We start from the raw sequence: 24607 nt of genomic DNA, 5'->3' as shown, positions 1-24607 counted from the left end.
TTGCACCCTCAACGGAGCCTTTACAAAAACTTTTTTCATAAAATTTATAAAATGATTTACCAACGGAAACAGATTTCTTGTTTTTTCAGCAATTCTATTTACCCCGTGGGCTACACAAGTGCAATGAATTAAATTAGGATAAAAAATCTTTAAATTAACAGCAGCTTTTAACATATATGCCGCAGCATCTGAAAGCATTAAAACTATTTTATTCACTGGTATAGCGTTGGGTAAAAAGAGGTTTGTTAAACTATCTTGTATAAATCTAGGGTTATTAACTTTATATAGAGGTATGTTGGATGCAATCATCATCTGGCATACATCAAATTTAAATGCGTCTTCCTCCTTTTTTTTTGAACTGCTTAAACTATCCCGCAGAGATTTTTGGGCTAACTTAGAGGAATTTAATTTTTCCAAATTACGTTTATGAAGTGGGGTTCCACAATGCTGGTCAATAAAGTACTTTTTTCTACTTGAAATCTGAGAATTTAAAAAAAATAATTAGAATTCTAAAACCGCTTTAGAATTTAGTTATGTTGTGAGACGAGAAAAAAAGAGAAAAAATAAAACTTACCGATTTGCCGCATGGTTTACAAAATGCTCCATCTCCTTCTAGAGAAAGTTCCTAATAAGGTGCGATCCATAGCCTTAATTTAGATGTCATCTTTTCACACAAATGTCTAAGACGTTTTAAAACGTGTTCTTTGCTTTTCGGTATACGCAACAAAACTAAACTAGGATATAGCAATTTGTGACTAAACTCTGATACAGTAACCGACTGTACAACTGATAATAAACTAATAAAGCTTAGGGATTTGCAAATAGTTAACCCTCAAGTCTCGATCAGGTACATTTTCCTAGAAATCTGTTATATAAATAAACCATTGATATTTTATTATTGACCCAAAATTTTATTATAGAATGGTTTATAGTGTATTTTTATGTATGAGAGAGTAATAAAACAATAAATTATGTATGCAAATCCCTAAACTGTTGATACGGGTGACTCAATGAAAAACAGATATTTGTCAACAAATTTACAGAAGTATATAGGAAAACAATTTTAAATTGAGTATGACCACCAGGTATAAAGGTTGGAGCAGAATAGAATACAATAGTTGTGAGGATTACTAATCCCTAAATAAGGTTGCCAGTGTCGGAGTGATGGAGGTTAATAGGTACTAATGAATTTGCAAGAAATGTAAAATGTTTATTTTATTGGTTATATATAACCAATAAAAGTTTAATAAGTACCTACCTATTTGCAAAATAAAGTTTAATTCTTTAGATAAAATAAAACGTTTTATTTTATCTATTTGCAAAATAAAGTTTAATTCTTTGCCTATTTGCAAAATAAAGTTTAATTCTTTAGATAAAATAAAACGTTTTATTTTATCTGAAATGAGTGCATTCCACGAAGTAAGGGTTTCAACAATCAAACATTTAATTCTTTAATTCCAGGAATCTACGACAGTAATTGACTAGATAATTACCTTCTAAACTTATTCCACAGAAAATGTGATAGTGGGTTTTTCCATTTTGTATATAGGAAGGTCCAAGTGGCGTATTCAAAATTCTTAACAGTTCACTAAAAGTAGGTACTTCAGTTGCAAGGTGCAGTTTATTGTGTATACTAGTGTTATGGAAAATTTGGAAGTGCCGTGTAAACGCCGAAAAATTGGTCCTCTAACAGTTAATGAAAAAACATTAATATTTAATTGTTTTAAATCATTTACAGACAAACGTTTATGTGAAAGTGTTGATGAGACCGTTGAGTTAGTTAGCAGTACACTTGGTGTTGGGAAATCTACGATTTACAGAGTTATTAAAGAAGAGAAATGTGGTAGTTTTCAAATGCCACGTAATGCTCCAGGGAAACCAAAATTTCAAATAGAATATCATTTTAAAGAAAGACTTCGACGGAAAGTGCATGAATTCTTCTTTAGACAAGAATTTCCAACATTGGATAAAGTTCTTGTCTCAGTTCGAGATGATAAGGATTACCCAGAAATGAGTCGAAGTACGTTATGGAAACTTTTAAAAGAAATAGGCTTCCGCTGGAAAAAGAATCCCAGAAAGTCTATTTTATTAGAAAGAAGCGATATTGTCATATGGAGAAGACATTTTCTAAGAACCATAAAGGAAATGAGAAACCAAAAAAGAAAAATATTTTATCTTGATGAAACATGGATCAACGAGGGTCATACACCAAATAAATTTTGGCAGGATGAAACTGTTACAAGTCAAAGGCACGCTTTTGTAAATAACTTATCTACTGGTTTAAACCCACCATCAGGAAAGGGACGCAGGCTGATAATAGTACACATTGGCAGTTCAGACGGTTTTGTTGAAGGTGGTTTATTAACTTTTGAATCAACTCGTACCGGTGACTACCATGAAGACATGAACGCTGATGTCTTTCAAGAATGGTTCGAACAAATGATAGATCTTCTTCCTAAGAACTGTGTAATAGTAATGGATAATGCAACTTATCACTCCAGACTTATAGAAGGACTGCCCACAACCAAATGGTTAAAAAAAGACTTGCAGAATTGGCTGAGTTCAAAAAATATTACGTACCATCCCGGATCTATAAGAAAGGAACTTTATTCGTTGTGTGCCCTTCATAAAGAAAAATTTAAAAAATACGAAATCGATGAAATTGCCAAAAATCGTGGAATGACAGTACCTACTTAGATCCCCACCATATCATTGTGAATTAAACCCGATTAAACTGGTATGGGCACAGATAAAGAGTGAAGTTTCAAGAAAAAATACCACTTTTAAAATTCATGATGTTAAACAGTCGTTTTTGGAGGCCGTAAATAATGTAAAACCTGAAAACTGGGAAAAGGCAGTAAATCACACTATTAAAGAAGAGGAAAAAATGTGGAAGCTGGACAATATTACTGATAAAATGATCGAGCCAGTTATTATAAATCTTGGTTCTGAAAGTTCATCTTCTGAATCTGATTTGGATTTGTAACAAGTAGCTGTAAGTTTTATATTAATATTTTTATTCATCTATTTAACATACCTTAGACGGTTTTAAAAACTCTTTTTCTCTTTTGTAATTTTTAAAAATTAAAAAAAATGTGAATTTTTTAAAACCCTTTTTAATGTAGGCCAGTCAGTTCTAATATAGTGTGTGATAAAAGAGGTCAATTTTGTTTACATACACATAACACTTTATAACACTGAAATAATTCATTTATTTTTTACAATTATTCAAAGTAACTTTTCAATTAATCTTGACCACGCCCATGAAGTGGTCGGAGCTACCAGTTAAAATTATGCTAATTACTCTCTCGTTCATAAAAATAAACTATAGTAATAGAATAATATCATGGGTAGTACCATGACATTTTAAAAAAGGCACAAATAGGCGGAATTTACGAAAAAAGGCAAAAAGTGCAAAAAACAATTATAATAGGCAAAAAAGGCATTTTGCCTATAATCCGAGCTTTAGTCATAATATTCTTTGATCGACCTAGTATGGGATGGAAAGTAATTGTTACAAAGTTTTTGGCTTATGCGATTTTTATGGTTTTCTGTTCCGTTTGGTAAGCCCGTTTTATTTGTATATACATATAATATTAAGCAAACGTTATTAGAACTTTGAAGTTTCTAAGAAGATTTTACTTCATTAAGTCAGTAGAACAATCTCTATTTAATGAGCGTTTGTTAGGAAATTCATCTATAGGCTTTTAAAAGTATTTTTTAAATAACAAATATAATCGGTTTATTATAAGACCTGTTTAAAAACTCTCGAAAATCCAAACAGCCTTGATATGTTAAAAAACATTCATTCAAGTTTATAAATTTTAATGAAAGATTTTCTTTTATCAAGCTTCTCGGGAAACTCAAAAAAGTTTTACAAGTAAATGGATTTAACTTTTAGCCTCTGTTAATACGAAAAAAACGATAAAAATTAATGTAAAACACCTTCTAGAACAAAAGAATGAAATTCGAACAACATTGATCCAATCTTAAAACGTTTTCCTATTGAGGGAAATTCTCCAAATTGCCTACTCAGAGGAAAATTATATATTTGTATAAATCAAACCGATAGAACTAGCTGAAACAATAGCAATAATGGTAACCGAAAAAACAAAAGAAGAAATTTACTATTTTTGTTGGGAATAAACCACAATTTTACCCACAAGAAAAATAAATTTTTGTAGCTGGCTGTATACCATGTATCACAAGAAATTTATTTAAAAATTCCTTTATGGATGTGAGGTTAGTTGCAAGGTTATGGTTAGTTCTTATATTGTTGTGTTTGTTACACTCCGTTAGTATGTGATACACAGTTAGGTCTTTATTACAAAACTCACACTTAGGAGGATTGACTCTATTAAATAGGTAAGAATGAGTTAGTCTTGTATGACCCAGGCGTAACCTATTAATTTTTACTTGGTTCACACGACTTATATTTAGTTGTTTCCACGGTTTCACACTCGTTTTTATTGTTTTAAGTTTCTCTGCAGTCGTATTCCACTTGTTTTACCACATACACTGTAGATAAAATTAGTATGTACACAATAGGACAAACATAAAGAATGTCCTAAAATAAGATAGATAGTATAACATAGATTGCTGGTTACAAAATATGATAGCTCTTACCTGTAACATAAGAATATCTTAAACACTAACGGTTCAAAAAGCTATCCAAAGGTACAAAAACGATTTATTAAAGAAAAAAAAAGAGAAAAACAAATAGCATAAATAAAATCAGTACAAATACATAAAGAACTAAAACAAAGATGTGGTAACCATGTGTCAAAGGCCACCCAGAGAACCATGCGAAAAAAAACTTCTAACACTTCTAGTGTATACAAAAAACGGGCACTACTGTATTATAATCAAGATGTATAAATCTGTGATTACCAACAGCGGGACAAATCGTTGACGATTGACACCAAGATTTGGAGAGCACTGTATACTTTTTGAGGATTAAATCCTTGACTGATTTTTAAGGACTTCTGCTAAACAGAGATGTTGCTTCGTCCACGTCTAAATTCGCTCTGGGTTGTAGGCGCGGTACCTGATTTTTCGGGGAGTCTTTTTTTTTTTAAGTTTTAAGTGCACAAGAAAATTATATTACTAAAAAACTGTTGACAAAAATGTTTGACAATGGTTGACATTTATGACATTTATAGAGTGGGTGCATTTTTGTCAAAAGTGGAGTTAAATACTAAATTAAAAATATTGATAAATAGTTTTACATGTTCGAATGGATTTATTCGAACATACATATTATTTTATTTTTAATTTAAGGTTAGCTTTTTATCAAAAGTCATACCTAGGAAGCGAATGCTATTTTTAACTTTTAACAATTACCCTTAGAGGTGTAATGATGGATTTACTTGCAAATGTTTTTCGAAAAAAACACACATTTTGTTTTAGCTGTAGAAAACTTCAATCCTATGGATTCTGACCAGCGACCTACGCTATCTAGTGAAGTTTGAATATATATTTGGGTAGATGTGATATTTTCCATTTAGCAAATATAACCAGATCATCAGCATAAAGTCTTCCTTTCACTAGTGGGGAGCAGTGATCTAGAATATCATTTATAGCAATTAAAAAAAGGGTCGTGCTTATTGTAGAGCCTTGCGGGGTGCCGTTTTTTTTTGTATTTTCTTTGAAGATAAGATATTATCAACTCTGACTTAAAAATTTTTAATTTTAAAGAAGTTACTAATAAAGTGTAAAATATTTCCTTTTAGGTTCCACTTCTGGAGTTTTCCTATAACGTTGCGTCGCCATATAGTATCATATGCTTTTGTTATATCTATAAATACTGCGATACATTCCTGTTTGTTTGCAAAAGCTTCATGAATTTTTGACTCTAGGTCAATCTATTTGTCGGCTGTACACCTATTTTGATGGAAATCACTCTGTTGACTAATAAGCTTATTGTGAATATATAATAATTATCTCCATGTAACGTATGGTCCTAAAGTTTTGGGAAAAATTTCACCTGGTCTGATTGAGAAGTAAAATGCATTTAACAAAGAAGACCATGGAATTGAAATGTCATCAGTTATTGACATTTAATAAACAAAGCAGAATATTTTGGTTTGTGCTCTGCAAAATGTCTTATAAAATTGATATTCGTCGAGGTGTTTATAATATGGTTGGGCGAATGTCGAAACAAGATATTGTTAATATTTATCGAGATCAAAACATAAGCAAATCGACAATTTATCGCACAATCAGAGAATGTAAAGAAGGGATACCATGTGTTAACTTGCGTAAAAGTGGCCAACTGCGGATTTTGAACCATATAAGAGAGGCAAGACTGATTGAAGCAGGTAAGAACAAAATTGGGGTCTCACAGCGAAAACTGGCCAGAAGATTCCATGTTGGAAAGACTACAGTATACAGGACCCTATCGAGTAACAATATTATCTACCGGAAAAGAAGGAAAGCTCCAAAATACACAGAGGATCAATTAGAGAGAATTCCGAGATGTTGCCGCGCGTTAAGGCGAGTGCATTTCGACAACAAGTTGATCGTGATGGACGATGAAAAATATTTTACTTTGTCCAACTCTGAGATGAAGGGTAACGATGGGTTTTACACGAACGATTACGAAAATGTACCTGATGAAATAAAATTCAAAAGTAAGAAAAAATTTGAGGGCAAAATTTTGGTATGGTGTGCAATTTCTGAGGCTGGCTTTATCTCACAGCCCTACATTGGTGTTGTTCGAGGCGAAGCCTTAAACGCAAATATTTATATTCAAAGATGTCTCTCTAAATTGCTTCAGTTTGTGAACACACATTATGCAAATGATCAAATAGTCTTTTGGCCAGATCTTGCTTCATGTCATTACGCGAGGATCACAAGGGACTGGTACGAAACTAACAACATTACCTTTGTACCGAAAGCAGACAATCCCCTCAACCTACCTCAGGCTCGTCCAATTGAAGAGTTCTGGGCAATATTAAGTCGGAAAGTTTATAATAACGGATGGGAAGCACAAAATCAGGAACAGTTAAGACGCCGGTCGAGGTCGTCCAAAGGATGATGCAACGTGTCAGGGGAATTACTAGGCAAATCGAAAATAATGGTCCCTTGTCTGTCATTTGAATTTTGATTTATAATAAGGATAGTTAAGTTAAATTGTTGAATAATTTAATAAAAATATAAGATTATTGTGGTCAGAGTTATATGCTTTTGAAATGTTTCCCAAAACTTTAGGACCATACGTTAGTTAGAGTTTTTTTATGCGTATAAAAATTTCTATATACACAACGATTAATAATAAATCGACTAAAGTAAGTATTAATGTACTATTTGAGTAGTTTACATTATATTTAAATTTGGGAAATGTTTTGTATCGATCAAGTTGTTTTGCAGTAGTGACATCTCTTTTTTTTAACAATTTATCAGTCAGATTTACATCGTCGAATATAATCCTGCATACAATAAAACTTCCATTGGCGATTTCTCTTTTTGTGGAAAAAATAGCACAATACTCGTTCAGGTGGATTTTACAAGTGAGCTCGAACTGATATATTCATATTATCCTTGAATTTGGGCGTTATTCTCGACAATAACTTTATTTTAGGACACGATAAAGCTCGCATATAAATCACCGAAACGATTCAGTATTAAAACCAGCCGGGTCTTTGGGATAAAGACACATCTTGAAATTGTACACATACAAAAAATGTTAGAAATATTTAAGTTAAGTCCATCGCAGGAAATTATTGACAAAATTTTTTATCCTGAAAAATTCAAAGTCAAAGTAATCAAAGTCGAAAGAACGTCGAAAAAAACAAAATCGATGATGATTTGAAAAACGTTCTTAAAAACCTATGCAAATGCATTCATATTGTGATTATTATACCTGTTTTGATTACTCCTGTTCTTTTTTCTTGTGTTAATAAAAAATGTGTCAAAAGAATAGTCAGACGCCAACTTAGTGAAACACAGATTGGGGAATCAGTAGATTTCGCAGTAATTTGAGTATGAAAAAAAGAATTCAAAGCCAGTACCTCTATAAAGGTTCATGCTAGAGGTATTTCATATTATTTAGCGCTAATCATTAATTCTCGAAGCGTATGGATATGATCCAGTGTACTGAATTAACTTCTGATACCACCTTGTTCTCTTGGATGTGCAGCATTTGTTAATCAGTTGTTGGTGATCTTTGTGAATATCTTGTATATGATTGGTAGTACACTTATGGGTCTGTACTTTTTGATATCCTCTTTGCTACCTTTCTTATAAATGAGAATTATGTTTGCTGTATTTCAGTGACCTAGTATGCAGTTGATCTTGATCTTAGGCAGTTTGTAAATATGCCTGCTAAGATTTTCCAGGTTTTTTTCCAGCGTATTTAAGCAGTTTCACTGTTATGCCATCTATTCCAGCTGCTTTACCGTATTTCGTTTTTGGAATTGTTGATTCTACTTCTTCCGGAAGAACTTCTGGTACATTTTCTTGGTTACTTTTTGCTTCTTCATGTGTTTTAGGGGTTTTACATAGTTTTCTGTAGAATTTAGTCACGGATTGTATTATTTTATTTCTGTCTGTAATTCTGCTGCTTTCGTTTGTTAGAGCAACGATGCTTCTTTCCAATGACTAACGCTTTTCTTGTTTTCTTATAGTTGTTTCTGTTTTCGATTGCATTTTCTACCAGTCTTTAATTGTATTTTCTTATGTCTTCCTTAATACTTTTTCTCATTGTCTTACAAAGTTATGTGTATTGTATTCTCTGTATGTTGCTACTTACTTTCACTTCTTTTTATAGTTTTAGTATTATTTTGGTTTTATTAAATAATTTCCAATGTTTGTTTTGTTTTTGCGGACCTTCGATTTCTTTGGCACTATCAAGGATGATTTCTGTTAATGGAGAGACGTCGGGTTGGTCATGTAATATTTCATCAATTGTAATATTTCATCATCGCAGCATGGAAAAAAAGCGGTAAAAATTCTAAACTCTCTACTACGGTCTAAAGATATTAGACAAGAAACGAAATTGACAATCTATCGAAAAGATAGAAAAAGAATAGAAGAAGTAGAAATGGAATTTCTAAGTAGAGCTTGTGGTATATCCAAAAAAGATCATATCAGGAATGAAGATATTAGAAGGAGGACAAATATTGTATATTCCAGTGCAGACAGAATTGAACCGGGATAACTAGTGTGGTATGGTTACGTGAAGCGAATTAATGAAGATAGATGGCCAAAGAAAGCTTTAAGTTACATACCACAACAAAGAACAAGAAGGAAAGACCTTCAGTTGCCAGTAGCACATAATCCGAGATCTTCTTCTTCTTCTAATGGCGCTACAACCCTTTGTGAGTCTTGGCCTGCTTAACAATGTTCTTCCATTCTGCCCTGTAAGATACTTTCCTTCGCCACTGCCTGATATTCATGATTTTAAGATCCCTTTTTACGTCGTCTATCCATCTTTTACGGGGCCTTTCTCTTGTTCTGTTTCCTTGGGGCTTCCATCTCTGGACTACTTTTACAGCTCGATTATCTGGCATTCTTTCTAGGTGACCAAGCCAGTTTAGTCTTTGTGACTTTACAAATCTAACGATATCTGCGCTCTGAATTAGTTCATCCAGCTCGCGGTTCATTTGAATTCTCCACGAACCATCGCTGTATTGGGTTGGTCCAAAGATCTTCCTTAGTATTTTGCGCTCAAATATTCTCAGTTGATTTTCATCAGTAGTTGAGAGGGTCCACGTTTCACATACATACGTACCCACTGGTCTAATTACTGTTTTGTAGATTCTAAGCTTAGACTCACGATTCAGTAACTTACTTTTCATTAAGTCTTTGTATGCATAAAAGCACTTATTACCGCTAAGAATCCGTGCTTGTATTTCTTGACTGATGTTGTTGTCATTTATTATTGAGCCTAGGTAGGGAAAAGTGGAGGCATATTTGTAGGTACGGTTGTCTACCTTCAGATTCTCATGTTGATTCAATTTTGTGCGCTCCATATATTTTGTTTTGCTTTCATTTATATATAGACCAAACGTAGCAGCTTCTCGTTTCAGTTCTATAACTTTTTCGCTTAATACCCTTTTGTTGCGGCTTATTATGGCAACATCATCCGCATGTGCGCATATTTGCATTGATCTTGTATTAATACAGCCGTTAATATCCAGTTTTCTAACAACAGCTTCTAAAGTTAGATTAAAAAGTGTTGTTGATAAGGCATCACCTTGTCTAACTTCATTTTCAATATCAAAGGGCTACGTCATATCTCCATCTATTCTCACCATAGCTTTGGATGCCTCCAGAGTCATTCGTATAAGTTTAACCAACTTATTGGGTATCCCTAACATGGATAGTTGCTTTAACATCTTTTGTTGATCTACTCCATCAAACGCCTGTTTGAAATCGATATACAAGTTGTAAATAGGTATGTTATATTCAACACATTTTTATGTATTTGGTCTATAGTTGACCTCTTTGGTCTAAAGCCACATTGGTATTCACCAATCGTCTCCTCCGAAAACGATTCCAGGCGGCTGTATATAATCCCTGATAATATCTTGTAGACGAGATTTAAAACTGTTATGCCCATATAATTTTTGCAGAGTCGTTTGTCTCCCCCTTTGTATATAGGAAGTATGATTTCTACTTTCCAATCTTCTGGGATGGTTTTTAGTGTCCATATGCGGTCGATTAGTTTATGGATACGCCTCCATAGCACATGTCCACCATTCTTTATCAGTTCTGCAGTTATTCCATCTGTGCCAGGTGCTTTCTTATTTTTTAGATATTTTATGACTTTGTCCCATTTTTGTCCTTGCAAACTGTTGATCTTGTCATGTATCCTTGGGTGTATCGCTTGGTTTCCTTGTAAAATTTCATTTGGTGAAATAGATTTCATCAATTGTCGTTGTCTTTTAGATTGTTAATACTTAGACCGGTTGCTGTGGGTTTTGTGATTAATTTTATTCTTTCATAGAGATTTTAATGGTTTGCTCTTAAAAAGCTGTAAAAAGTGTTTGCTGTAAAAAGTGTTTTTTGTGTATTATAGAGAAGATTTAGAGATTTTACACACACATAGGTGTTTGTCTAAACTTAAATGGGCAAAATTTTCAAACAATTTTGAAGTATTATGATTGATTTGAATAAACTTTTACCAGCTTAGGATTGTAATATTTGTAATAAATATATCAAGTAATAAAATAGTCATTATTGTGTTTACCCAAAATATATACCATGTACAATGCAAGTACAATACTAAATATCGGTATAATGAGAGCCAGAATGTAGAATGTAGAAAATGGGGCGGCCAATAGAGCCTGATACACTGCGACCTTTGCAGATCTATTGTGTTTCCCCCTTATTTTAAAGCACTTCATCTAGCTTGGTCCTCTTAATGAGACTCAACAGCCTTGATAGTGGCCTTTTCATGTAGCCTGGTGCTTCCGGTTTTTCCTCTCCGAGTTCTAGAAACCGCATTCGTGCGAGACATTCGCAATGGCACAGAACGTGTAGAGCGGTTTCCTCTTCTTCCAGACAGAAACGACAGGTGTCCTCTTCTGTCAGGCCTATGAGACTCAAGTGTCTATTGAGTCTACAGTGCCCAGTGAGCAGACCCACTATCATTCTGACAGTCCTGCGTCTGTGCGAAAGTAAGTCTGCTGTAAATTTAGCCGAATATCCTTTGATGAACTGTTTGGCCTGCCTCTGTCCTGGTGAGTTGTTCCACCACTCAAGAGACTTCTGTTGCACCCATTTGTGTATGGCTGCCCTTTTTATCGTATTTGCGATTCCAAAGAAGGGTTCCGGACCAACCAGTGGCGTAGATGCGCCTTCTCGGGCCAATTCATCGGCCTTCTCGTTGCCACGATGACCCTTATGTCCCGGCACCCAGGCAAGTGTCAACCTGTTTTGACTTCCCACCTGAGAGAGGACATCCAAACAGTTCCATACCAGCCATGAATCGACCTGTACCGAACTGAGAGCCTTTAGAGCCGCTTGACTATCCGAATAGATAACGATGGAGTCGTTATCTACATTTCGGCCGATTAGTTCCATAGCGCACCTGTGTATAGCAGCTAATTCGGCTTGAAATACGGTCGCGTATGTTCCTAGACATACCCGGACTTCCGTCCTTGGTTTTATGCCATATATTCCAGCCCCCGTACCTGTATCCGTTTTGGAGCCGTCCGTATACCATATTGAGTTTGCTGTTAGCGGCGGACCAGTTTCCCAGTCCTCTCTTTTTGGTATTGTATGAGAGCCAGACTTTATTAGGCCTAATTTCACTCCATGATTTCATTATATTTAAATATATTAAAAATAACCATAAAATATCATTTTTTGAATTTACATTTTTGCGAGTGGGGAAAATAATATGTTAAAAATAATACTGATAGTAGGCTCACTGATAAAAAAGTCTGTCTACTACTTTTGATATTAATATCACAATTTTCACATAGTTAACCATAATAGCAAAAGTTTCTTTTTTACAATTTTAAATATTGAAATAAAAATTGTGACATGGAAGAATTAACAAATATCTAGACTTATTATCTGCACCTATGTCCAAAAGTCTGGAATACTAGAATAGTCTTTTCTATACTAGAATACTAGAAACATCTTTTTATTGGTTTTTATATATAAACTTTTCTTAATAGTTAAACATCATTTTGCTTAAATTTTCATTATTACTAAATAAATCTCAAAGCCAGATATACGATGTGCAAAAAAATGATTTAATCTCTTTGAATGAAAAACTTAATGTACCACTTACATTTTAAAAATAAATTAGTATAAGTATATATAACAATTATTTTTATTAAAGCTAATAATAAGTATTTCCTTCGTTGGCCTGTATGCATGCCTGTATCCGATTAGCTGGTCGAGGTAAGCTTCCGGAATTTCTCAAATTCTTCACGAGCAGCATCTTTTGCTTCTCGAAGTGTAATATGTAAGTGTAATATAATAAGAAAACTAAAACAATAGTATCCGGCAAAGAACCAACCAGATGTAAAATAGAAATTGATGGCATCAGTATTGAACAAGTATAGGAAATAAAATACCTGGGCATTACACTGCCTAGCTATGGAAACCTGGGCAAAGAAGTGAGAGATCAAATACAAAAAGCAAATAGACTGGGAGGATGTCTTAATATGGCGAAACAGACACATTTACACTGAAATGAGGTCAAGAATTTATAAAGCCAGTGTAAGACCATAACATATGTCTCAGAAACAAACTCCGACACAGCCGCAACACAAAGGCTACTGGAAACGGTAGAGATGAGAGTACTGATAAGAATTAGAGGAAATACGCTGAGAGATCGAAAGAGAAGTGAAGACGTTAGAAGAAAATGTAACATACAATGTATAAATGAATGGACACAAAATAGAAAAAAAGAATGAAATAACCAGATAAGCAGAATGGAGAAGAACCGTGTCATTAAAAAAGCAAGAGATAAGTCACCAATTGACAGAAGAAGTATCGGACGACCGTGCAAAAGATGGAGTAACAACCTTCCATAGAGGTATTAATCCGCCAATTTACAAGCATAATTGCTTACAAAGAGAAAGAAGAAGAAGCAGAAGTGTAATATGGAGATTGGTTTGCTTCTTGATGCATGTTTTGAGAATGTCCTAAGCATGTTCAGTCACGTTCATGTTGGGGAAATTCGAGAGTCACTGTAATGTGGATATTGCTTCTTCTTCCAGAAAATTTTGTACTGCTGCTGTTCAACGAAGAGGTGCGTTTAATGCATCGAGCAAAAAGACAAAAGAGGGAATGTAAAGGTAGTGGGGGCAAAAATATTGTTAGACAGGAAGTGTCATCTTGAGAGGCCAAATTAAACAAGGAAAGAGAGTCTTTCCTTGTTTAAGAAATCAAATTTAGTTGGGTTATGTTATTACGCGTCCCAACTGTCACATGAAATCTTATTTATATTGAAGTTTTTTAACAATTGTTTCACATTTTAGACTGTTATCGTTAATATTTAATTAAAATTTTCTCGTCTAAGACACATTCTGAAAACTATTTTATAGCTACTGTTAATAAGTGTCGGAAAATTTAAATTTGTCGCATTCGCATTTCAGGATATGTCCGCCATCAGAGGCCACTTTTTTGGTCGCCTTTTCATAACGATTAGATTCCCTCTTTTGTCTTTTTGTCCTAGGGCCCTCCAAACCAGTGTTCTCCGCGAATCAGAAACCAAGAGAATTTTTGATTCATTCCAGTTCCAACATCAGGTTATTCCAGTTAGAACCATGATGCACCGTTTCTATAGCCCATTGCAACCTTACCATTTTGTGTTGGTAGTTGAGTTTGGGAACATGTAGGGGTCTTCTACGATCCAAATTTACTGCATTTAATCTGAGTGTTATTGTTTGCCGTGAAATATTCAGTCTTTGAAGCCTAGCAATTTTTCTGGATATACCAGTTGCAGATTTTAGACGATTTCTTCGAGCTATCAATATTATCTGTCGGTCTTGTGCTGCTTTTGTATATTGACGTCTGTCACTTCTGGGGCGATCCTTCACGTCATTTGTATCTTGGTTTTTTTTTTTTTCATTTTTCTATACAGCACTCAACAATGTTCGCGATATCACTTTGAATAAAGCTCTGTTGTAACAAAGCAATTACTCTAGATCTGTAAAAATGAGATATCACGTTTTTAACATTTTTAAACGGTTCAAATCAAATTTAAACAAAGACAAAAATAATGTGTAAATACGCAGTGGCGTAGTGGGTGCCACTCGGGGCGGTAATCGATGGTGTCACCCCAAATCCTAAAAATAAAGATTGTTAAAATCAACGACAATTTGGTAAACGTATGTTCTGAATAACGAAAAAAATAAGAAGAATAAGTTAATGAAATTGCAGTAAATAGTATATAACAGTTTGTTTTTTGTTTTACATTATGCGAATTGATTAAAATATTTTTTTTTCTAGCTTTAATAGCGACAAACTCTGAAATCACATCTTCTATATTTGTGTTTTTTATTGTTTTATGTTCGATAGTTAATAAACCAAGGATATTTAAACTTGTTTGTTTATTTTATTAATTTTAACTTACTAAAACTTCTCTCACATGAAGCAACCGATACACAAATTGGTCATGAACAATTTTATTGCGACCATTAAGTTTGGGAGGGATTCCATGAAATCCCATTCCACAATAAATTTTAAAAAGTCTACAGCTTACCATTTAGAGGCTGTAATATTGGCCGCCTGTAAATTTCTTCTAAGCCTTGATATTTCTAGCAGGAGATTTGCTTCTGGTACCTATTCATGGTAAAAGTCACAAAATGTTAAAACAGCTAATTTTAACTGTTCACTATTCGCGGAAAGCAAACTGTATGTTTGCACAATCTCGAACAATGAAGCCACATCATGAATGGACTTTGATCTGGTTTCGAGTTCAACATTGACTCGGTCAAAACATTCCAACATATCCTTTTAAAGTTTAGCTCGAAGTGTGAGTTCTGTATCGATAGCTAACTCACTATCCATTCGTTTTTGACGTCGAATTCGTCTTTCAGTGGGAAAGTCGTAGTCCTCAAATTTTTTTGTGGCAAAATCTATTGCTTCATATATAATATGACCACATTTTTCTTCAATATAAAGATGAAGTGCCCCTATTTTGGTCTATGATTGATCAACGGTTATGCCTGTACTTTGTAATTTAATCTGACAAAAATTTATCTCTCTTAGTAGATCATTCCAAAAGAAAGAATAACAATGAAAAGTGAAATTACACTTAAATTACAGGTGAATTTTCTTGTTGATGACATAATTCCTCAATTGCAGTAACAACACTATCAAAATGTTCTGCCAATAAATAACTGCAGCATAGTGAGCACTCCAATGCGTTGTACAGCGTTTAACAGATGCTTTGCTGTGTGTAATAAGCACTTCCCAGCGGCTAGTGGAAGCAGAAATAAAATTAAAAATTGCGGTTTGGTTTGTTCACAAAATTAAGTAAAGTTACAAATTAACGATTCATTATTTTGTGATTGGGTCTCTCGGTTGTCACCCCCGAACGGGTGACACCCGGGGCGGACCGTCCCTCCCGGCCCCCCTAGCTACGTCACTGTAAATACGCCAATCAGTTTAATGTGACCAAAATAATACAAGAACCATTCAAATTTCTTATTATTCTTATTATTTTTATTTAAAAACGCTGTAGAATGAATATCAACAACAGTTTTGAAACCACCATAGACGTAGATATTTATTTGTACGTATTCCAAACTTTTGGACATGTGTGTATATATCTTATACTTATACAGACATGTTTCTAATAAAAATTAGGTAGATATGACTTAAAATAAAACAATTATTATTGCTAATATAGACTAATATAATTATTGAGAAGCATATCAAGGCGCAATATGCACAAGTCTCTAGAAAATGAAAGCATAAATGTTAACTTACTTTACTTTTTCGTGTCTGGATCCGACTACAGTTTTTCTGCCCAATATCGGGCTACGTCTAAACCCTTTGTATTTGCGAGCCATAAATCATCAAGGGTGCACTGTGATGGGCAAAGTCTGCATACTCTCAGGTGCTCCACGTTCTGTATTTCTCCACATTCACAAAGTGCGTCGCTGTCTGTCTTGATGCCACATTTAATGAGGTTCTGTTTTACAGGGGCAACACCTGTGCGTATGCGATTCAGTGTCCGCCAGGTTCTCCAGTCCAGGTTCATTCCATTAGGTCGTTCTGGATGTAGGGAGAACAGTTCGGGTGGTTCGACGCTGACATTTCTCATAAACCTTTTCCTTGATTTAAGTCGGCTGATTCCTGGTAGTTAGTCAAACCCGTATAATTGGTGCCTTTCATCGAAAGTTTGCTTGAACTTCTCCACATATTGTAAGGCGCATCTACGGTCATCTGGTGATGAGAATCCAGCTACCCGGTACAGTAGGGATAGGGGGGTAGGCTTCATACAACCGGTAATTATTCTGCATGTTTCATTTAACGCCGTGGTGACTTGTTGGGCGTGTCTAGATCTACCCCAGACGGGACAAGCATATTCCCCTGTTGAGAAACATAAGGCCTTAGCTGTAGTCTTCAAGACCTTGGGGTTTGCACCCCACTTGCTCCCTACAAGTTTCCGGAGAGGTTGTTTCTCATAGAAACCTTTTGTCTTGTGTTCTGACAGTGGAATTTATACGTTAGTGACCGGTCTAGTACTACTCCAAGATATTTGGGCCTATCAGTATGTTTCAAGCGTTGTCCCTCCCAAGAAACATTCAGCTTTACATGCGCCAGTTGGTTGTTGAGATGGAATGCACATACTTGGGTTTTAGTAGGGTTTGGCTTTAATGAGTTTTGTTTGTAGTAAGTTGACATCATGTTTAAAGCCTCTTCCATTGTCGACTCTACTTGTGTGAGTGTTTTCCCCTTTACGGCTATACCAAGGTCATCAGCGGTAGACAAAACTCTCAGTCTGAGGGTGCATTGGTTGGTCGTTGGTGTAGATTAAATAAGATTAAATAAGTTGGTGTTAAATAAGGACGGAGCCAGAACGCTTCCTTGAGGTAGGCCTTTTTTTTGTTCTCTATCTGCTCTTCTTTTCATTTAGCAAAACGTAGAAACGTCTATTACACAACAGTGATCTAATGATATTTACCAGGTCGTAGTCAAGCACAGTGTTATAGATCTTAGTTAGCAGGGTTCTGTGGTTTATCGTATCATAGGCCGCTGTGAAGTCTATCGAGGCTACTCCCACTATGTCTTTCTGCTCAAATCCCTCCTCTATGTATTCTGTTAGGTTCAGCACTTGGCCTGTGTATGATTTACCTGGTCTGAAGCCTGCTTGTTGTGGGATTAATTTTGAATCTAATTTTTCCTGGATGCGGTTTAAAATGAGACGTTCATACAATTTATACAAATGGCATAGCAGGGATATCGGACGGTAGCTACTCGGTAGTTCAGGGTCTTTCCCAGGTTTCAGAAGGGCTACTACTTTTGATTTACGCCACAGTTTTGGAATCTGGTAGGTAGAGCGACATATGTTAAATAGATCGAGCACCCATTGTCTCGCTTTTTGCCCGAGGTGTTTTATCTGCTCTGTTAGGATTTCGTCCACTCCAGGTGATTTTCCATTTTTCATACAGTCAATACCATTTTTGAGCTCTTCGATGGTAAATGGGTTTCGCAAGAGACTTGTTTCCTGGTCTTGAGTTCTTATAATCTTTGGCATTTTGCAACGATTGTTTATTTTGCCATTCAGAAGCAGTTGGTGGGCTATCTGATTTGGTGTTATTGTACATAGCTCTTTCATCTCTGTGGGATCACCATTAAGTTTTTTGATCATATTCTAAGCCTGCTTACTACTGTGCGTCATATCCATTTTACTTAAAGTCTCGCTCCACCTTTGTTGTTTAAAGATAAATGTTAGATTTAAATTACGTTGTGTCAGTACATTGAACTTTGTCGTAGAGTGTTGAACATATCGTGTTTCTCCATATATATCTACATTAATTATAGCTTTTTTATGAAAAATATAATGCAATTATATAAAAAATGTGTTTTCTATATTAATTATATTTTAAATATTAAAATTTTACAGGGAAAATGGAAATCTAATGGACAATCTTTTGGCACGCATGGAACAATACGCTAACAACTTAGAAACTCTCGTCGAGGAAAGAACCAACGACTACCTGGAGGAAAAGAAGAAATGTGAGCAAGTCTTATATCAGCTTCTTCCAAAGAGTGTCGCTGAGCAGCTGATTAAAGGAGAATCAGTTAATGCAGAAACATTTGATTCTGTAACGATATATTTTAGTGACATAGTTGGTTTTACCAAGTTGTCGGCTGCCAGCACCCCTCTGGAAGTTGTGGATTTGCTCAATGACTTGTACACTTGTTTTGATTCTATTGTTGGAGGTTTTGATGTTTACAAGGTGAGTTCTTAATTCTATTTTAATCGATAAACTGTACATTTTATAATTCATTATAACACTTACAATATTTACAATATATTTATAATTTACTAGATTTATATTGAGTGTTTTGTTATTATTAATATTGTCTTGTTTCTCTTGCTTTTTTTTATACTGCCCTATCTTGTGCCAAATGTCTAATCTAGCTTCATTGTTTTCCTCGTTTTTATGACTTTTGACTAAATTGCTCGTCTTCGTATGCTCTGGCTTCGTATGCCTTTTCTAGTCTTTCTTCAGATGTTTCAGTTTGAGTTTTCTTTCTTCATTGTAAAAGTACCAGTAACCAGAAAAAACGACAATTATAACATCTTCATACACGGCCTGCTAAAATAAAACAATAAATATCTTACCTTTAACATGAAATCACACTTATCTCCGAAAGTATGAGAGAAGTAGAGTTTAAAGAAATGGCATATAATTTGTGAACACCCTGTATTTAGAAATTGGACCTCTATGTAAATTCCTGAAAGAACGTTATCTACTTAAACATCGGTTTTCAAGATAATATGTTTGTAAATGGTATTTGCACAAGGTAACCTGGATCTCTCCTGACAGACGAACGACGAGTCAGATTGATCACATCTTAATAGACTCAAGGCATCATTCAACAGTAATAGGCAGAACACGTAATAAACTATAAAAGTTATAGAGGCCCAAATATAGACTCAGATCATTGCCTAGTGATCTCAATATTGAGGGCAAGAATTTCAAACACCAGTAAAGAAAATAAAATGGATAGAAAAAAATGGAATGTGCAAAAGCTAAGAGATGTAACAATTGCAGAACGGTATTTGGAAAAAATCACCAACAGGTTAAGGAATCAAAATGTATATAAAAAAGGCCAGACAGATATAGACTCCTACTGGACCAGAATAGAGAAAGACATTAAAGAAGCAGCGAAAGATGAAATAGGAACAGAAATTTGTGCCCGTAAAAATCATTGTTTTGAGGATGAATGCCAGAATGCAAAAAAAAAATATGAAGCCTACAGAAAGATGCTTATTTGACGAACTAGAAGAACTGTAAAGAATTACCAGAAAAAGAAAAGAGAAGAAGGGAGGATACACAAAAGAAGAAAACGAAACCACTTAAATATGGAACTTAAATATATAGAAAACCTCAACAGAGAGAAAGAATTCAAAGCAACTACAAGATATTGCAGAAGTCAGAATAGCGACCTATTAACAACAAGGAAAGAAAGATGTATTGAATAATTGGGTAGAATAATTTAACCAGGCACTTAATATAGAGAAAGAAGAAGAAAACCTGGAAGATGGAAGAGATGAGGTAAGGGGAACAGATGAGAGTGAAGAGGAACCACCAACGATACTTGAAGTTAAAGATGCAGTTAAAAAAACTAGCCAGAAACAAATCACCCAGAATAGATAATCTTGCAGCTGAACTATATAATGAAGGTGGCCACGATACCATAATGGCATTACAGCAGCTTATAAACAATATATGGACACATAAATCCCGGGCTGGTTTCAGAGGTGATAAATCGACAATTCACAAGATTGCAACCCTGAAACAAATTTAAAAAAAACTGGAATATGGCATAGATACTCATCACATATTTATAGACTAAAAAGCAGCCTACGATTCCTATGAATAGAAGAGAAATGTTTAAAGCAATGAAAGAGCTAGGAATACCAAAGCAGTTGGTAAATTTAACAAAACTAACTCTTGAAAAGGTTGAATGTAGAGTATGAATTCAGGGGGAACTGTCTGAACCTTTTAAAACAAATAACGGGCTGCGTCAGGGAGACCCTCTCTCCTGTATATTGTTTAATCTGGCCCTGTAAAAAATGTAATACGTATGTCACAAATCACAACCATTGGTTCAATATATTATAAATCAGTGCAAACCCTTGCCTATGCTGATGATATCGATATTGTTGGGAGAACGGAAAAGGCTGTACGAGAGACGTATGTAGCATTAAAAGAATCATCTACAAAAATAGGCTTGATAATAAACACCAACAAAACGAAGTATATGAAAATAAGCACGCAACCACAAATCCTACTACCACTTGGTATAGAAAACGACGTCATCGAAGCAGTGAACGAATTTGTATACCTGGGAGCACTCCTTAACACTGAAAAAAATTTTCACGGCCAACAGATGCTATTTGGGGCTCAATCTTCTCCTTAATTCCACAATTATATCCAGAAATACAAAAATAAAACTCTACAAAACAATAATACGCTTAGTCATAACTTACAGTTCGGACTCTAACAAAAAGTATTGACATGTTAGGATATTTCGAAAGAAAAGTACTAAGGCGAATCTATGGAGCAGTGAATTACAATGGAGTGTGGAGAAGATGATAAAACTTCTAACTTTATAGAATATTCTAGGAACCAGATATCGTAAAACATATTAAAATAGGACGTCTGAGGTAAATAGGGCATGTAATTCGGATGGAACAAAATGAACCAGGTAGAAGAATGCTCTTTGATAGACCCATTGGTCATAGAAGGAGAGGAAGACCCAGAACAAGGTTCCTTGATAAAATCGATGAAGACATGGGAAATATGGGAATACGTGCTTGACGAAGGAAGACGATGGATGGACGACTGGAGAGAAATTCTTGAGGAGGCTAGAATCCACGTATAGTTGTAAAGCCAGAATGATGATGATGATGTTTGTAAATGGATAAGCTATTAACTTTTAAAAGGTTTACCCTGTCTGTAAAAATTTTTGAAAAAAGATAAACAACTTAAAAAATATAAAGTTATAACCTATGTTGCCTTATACAAATTTTGTCTATAATTTTACTAAGAATCCAAAAATTTCAAAATCCAAGAATTTTAAGAATTTTTTACTCTTTTCTTGATCGACTTGAAAAGGTCATCGTTAATAAAAAATATACTTTAGTAATTAGTAGTAGTAGTAGTAGTATCACTTCTATTTATTATTCTCTCTACAATGGCGCTACAGCCCAAGTCGAGTCCTAGCCTTCCCAGCTTCTGCCTCCAAGCATCCCTTTCCTGACTGCTCTTCTTCAGTTATCCATACTTAATATCTTTTTAGCATTGGTTCCCACTTCGTCCATCCACCTCTTCCTTGGTCTTTCTACTGGCGATGTCCCACCATAGTTTCGCTAAGCGTTTTACTAGGTGTTTTGTCTTTATCCATTCTTATAACGTGATCTGCCCAGCACAGTCTTTATATTTTTGCATCATTTGCTATAGAGGGTTCTTTGTAATATTAATCTAACTCATAGTTAAACCTTCTTTTCCACATACCATTGTCGCAGATAGGTTCCAATATCTTTCTTTCAGAAGTAATAATAGGTTTATTGTTTTTTCCATTGTTTTTCTGTTGTTTCCATGTTTATTGTTATGATCCATGTTTCTGCTCCATATGTTGCTATTGGTCGTGATGGTTTTATATATTTTAAACTTTACTTTCCTATAAATGCCTTTGGATTCAAACACCTGCGACAGAGAGAAGTGTGCCTTGTTAGCAAACATTTTTCTTTTTTGTACGTCCTCCTCCTCGCTGCCGTTCTCAGTTGTCTGTAGACCCAGGTATGTGAGTTGTTTTACAACTTCAATATTTTTGTCGTCTATTGTCAAATTTTGTTTCGTTTTTTCTTTACCTGTATTAGAGATTTAGTTTTATCTACGTTGACCGCTAGCCCTATTTCTTTCGCATTTACTTCAAGCTCCATATAATTTATTCATGATTGTCTTACTTTTTCCTTTTATAATATAATATTTTAATTTAATTAATAATTTAATAGCTTAACAGGGCATATTTAGTCACCTACCTTAATGGTTGCGTGTACTTTTAGTTTTACCTTCAAATGGTTAGAAGAGAAGATTATTTTTCCCTTTAAAATTACCCAGACTGTAAAATATGTCCCTCAATTAAACCGCTTTTTTCGTTAATTATTTATTTACTCCTTTTAGCTTCCTAAGTTCTTTACTGTATTTACGTTGAGGATTATTTACCTCGGTAACATCTCTTTTTAATATTTTGCTTCTTTAATAAAAAAAAATTGAAAAGAAGAGAAATTACCTTTGCATATTTGCATCGTAAAAGAATATATAAAATATTATTTCATTTCAATATATTATCCATTTAATATTATTTCAATAAAACCTCTAAATATCAAATATGTAGTGGTTTGGAAAGGGTCTTTTTAATTATATACCTTTTATAGAGGATTTTTAAATAAAACATTTCGACTTATAATAAAATTATTCATTTTCAATGAAAAATGAATAACTAGACTAACTTTAAAAAAGAGACAGTTTCAACACGTGATATAAGTTTGGATTTTACGTCAACGTCTAAGTCTACGTAAACGTTTACATATTGTACTTGCCTTACGTATGAGTTTCAATTCTATTTTTCTTTTCAGGTGGAGACTATTGGTGACGCTTATATGGTCGTATCTGGTTTGCCAAAGAGAAATGGTAATTGTCATGCTAAGGAAATAGCTCGTATGTCACTTGCTCTATTAAACGATGTTAGGAAGTTCCGTATACGTCACATCCCTAATGAACCACTAAGACTTCGTATTGGAATACATACAGGTAAGATCATTAAAAAATAATGAGACATTTTACTATTTTTATCACATGATAATAAAATTACAATATTTTACTAAATGAAAAGTAATCAAAAGCCTAATTGTACTGTCGAAGTTTGTTATCTACTATTATATCCAGATTTTATTTTCGGAAGCGGTCTATTATAACCAGTCGTATTCAGGTAGATTCTTCTTTAAGTGCTATCTCCGCGACGAAGGTTTACAATCATCATAGCTATTCTGACCTTCGAGGCAGCTGCTCTGAACAATTGCCTTGAGCTGGAACCAAACCACTCTCTCAGGTTCTTCAACTAGGAAACGCGTCTTCTTCCTAAGCTTCTCCTACCTTCTACTTTTCCTTGAATTATGAGTCTCAAGATTTTCTATCTTTCGCCTCTCATCACATGTCCGAGATATTGCAATTTCCTTTCTTTTATTGTATTTTCCATTTCCCTCTCTCTGCATTCTCCTTAACACTTCTGTATTCGTGACTCTATCTACCTATGGAATCGTTAACGATCTTCTAAATGTCCACATTTCAAACGCGTTAAGTCAATTTATTGTATTCCGGTTTAATGTCCATGATACAGCTCCATAGTAGAGTACACTGTGTACATAGCATTTAATTAGCCTTATTCTGAGGGCCAATGTCAGGTCTTTGCTGCATAAAATATTTTTCATTTTCATGAAGTTGGCACGTGCTTTTTCAATTCTGACTCTTATTTCTGCAGTATAATCGTTATTTTATATGATTATCGTTCCCAAGTAAGTATATCTTTTTACTCTCTCAATCTGCTGGCCGCCTACCGTTAATATTTCGTTTGTATTGTTGTTCTCGCTAATTTTCAGAAATTTGGTTTTTTTGATGTTAAGAGAGAGTCCGTATTCTCCACTATCTTAATCTTAATCTTAATATTTTGTTCATTATTCTTTCTAAGTCTTCCAAGTTGTCGGCTATTATGACTGTATCGTCGGCATACCTAATGTTGTTAATTAAACTTCCGTTCACTTTTATGCCGACTGTCTCGTTTACCAAAGCTTCTTGTATGATTTCTTCAGAATAAGCATTAAACAATAACGGCGACAGTATGCAACCTTGCCTGACGCCTCTCTTTATCTTCACTTCTTCTGACACTT

General features: G+C 34.5%; 1 protein-coding gene across 4 annotated transcripts in view; it reads left to right on the top strand.

Moving 5' to 3' along the window:
- Positions 1 to 24607, top strand: part of LOC140452399 (atrial natriuretic peptide receptor 1) — a 526857-nt gene that overhangs the window by 470733 nt on the left and 31517 nt on the right. For all 4 annotated transcript variants that reach the window (XM_072546624.1, XM_072546623.1, XM_072546625.1 and 1 more), the window contains exons 13-14: positions 18548 to 18884; positions 23300 to 23474. In XM_072546624.1, coding sequence (XP_072402725.1) covers positions 18548 to 18884; positions 23300 to 23474 — 512 coding nt within the window. The remainder of the gene's footprint in view (positions 1 to 18547; positions 18885 to 23299; positions 23475 to 24607) is intronic.

Source organism: Diabrotica undecimpunctata, chromosome 10 (genome assembly GCF_040954645.1).
Source record: "Diabrotica undecimpunctata isolate CICGRU chromosome 10, icDiaUnde3, whole genome shotgun sequence".
In the NCBI taxonomy this organism is placed as follows: Eukaryota; Metazoa; Arthropoda; class Insecta; order Coleoptera; family Chrysomelidae; genus Diabrotica; species Diabrotica undecimpunctata.
Note: the sequence above shows the minus strand (reverse complement) of the source record. Positions and strands in the feature narration are given on the sequence as shown.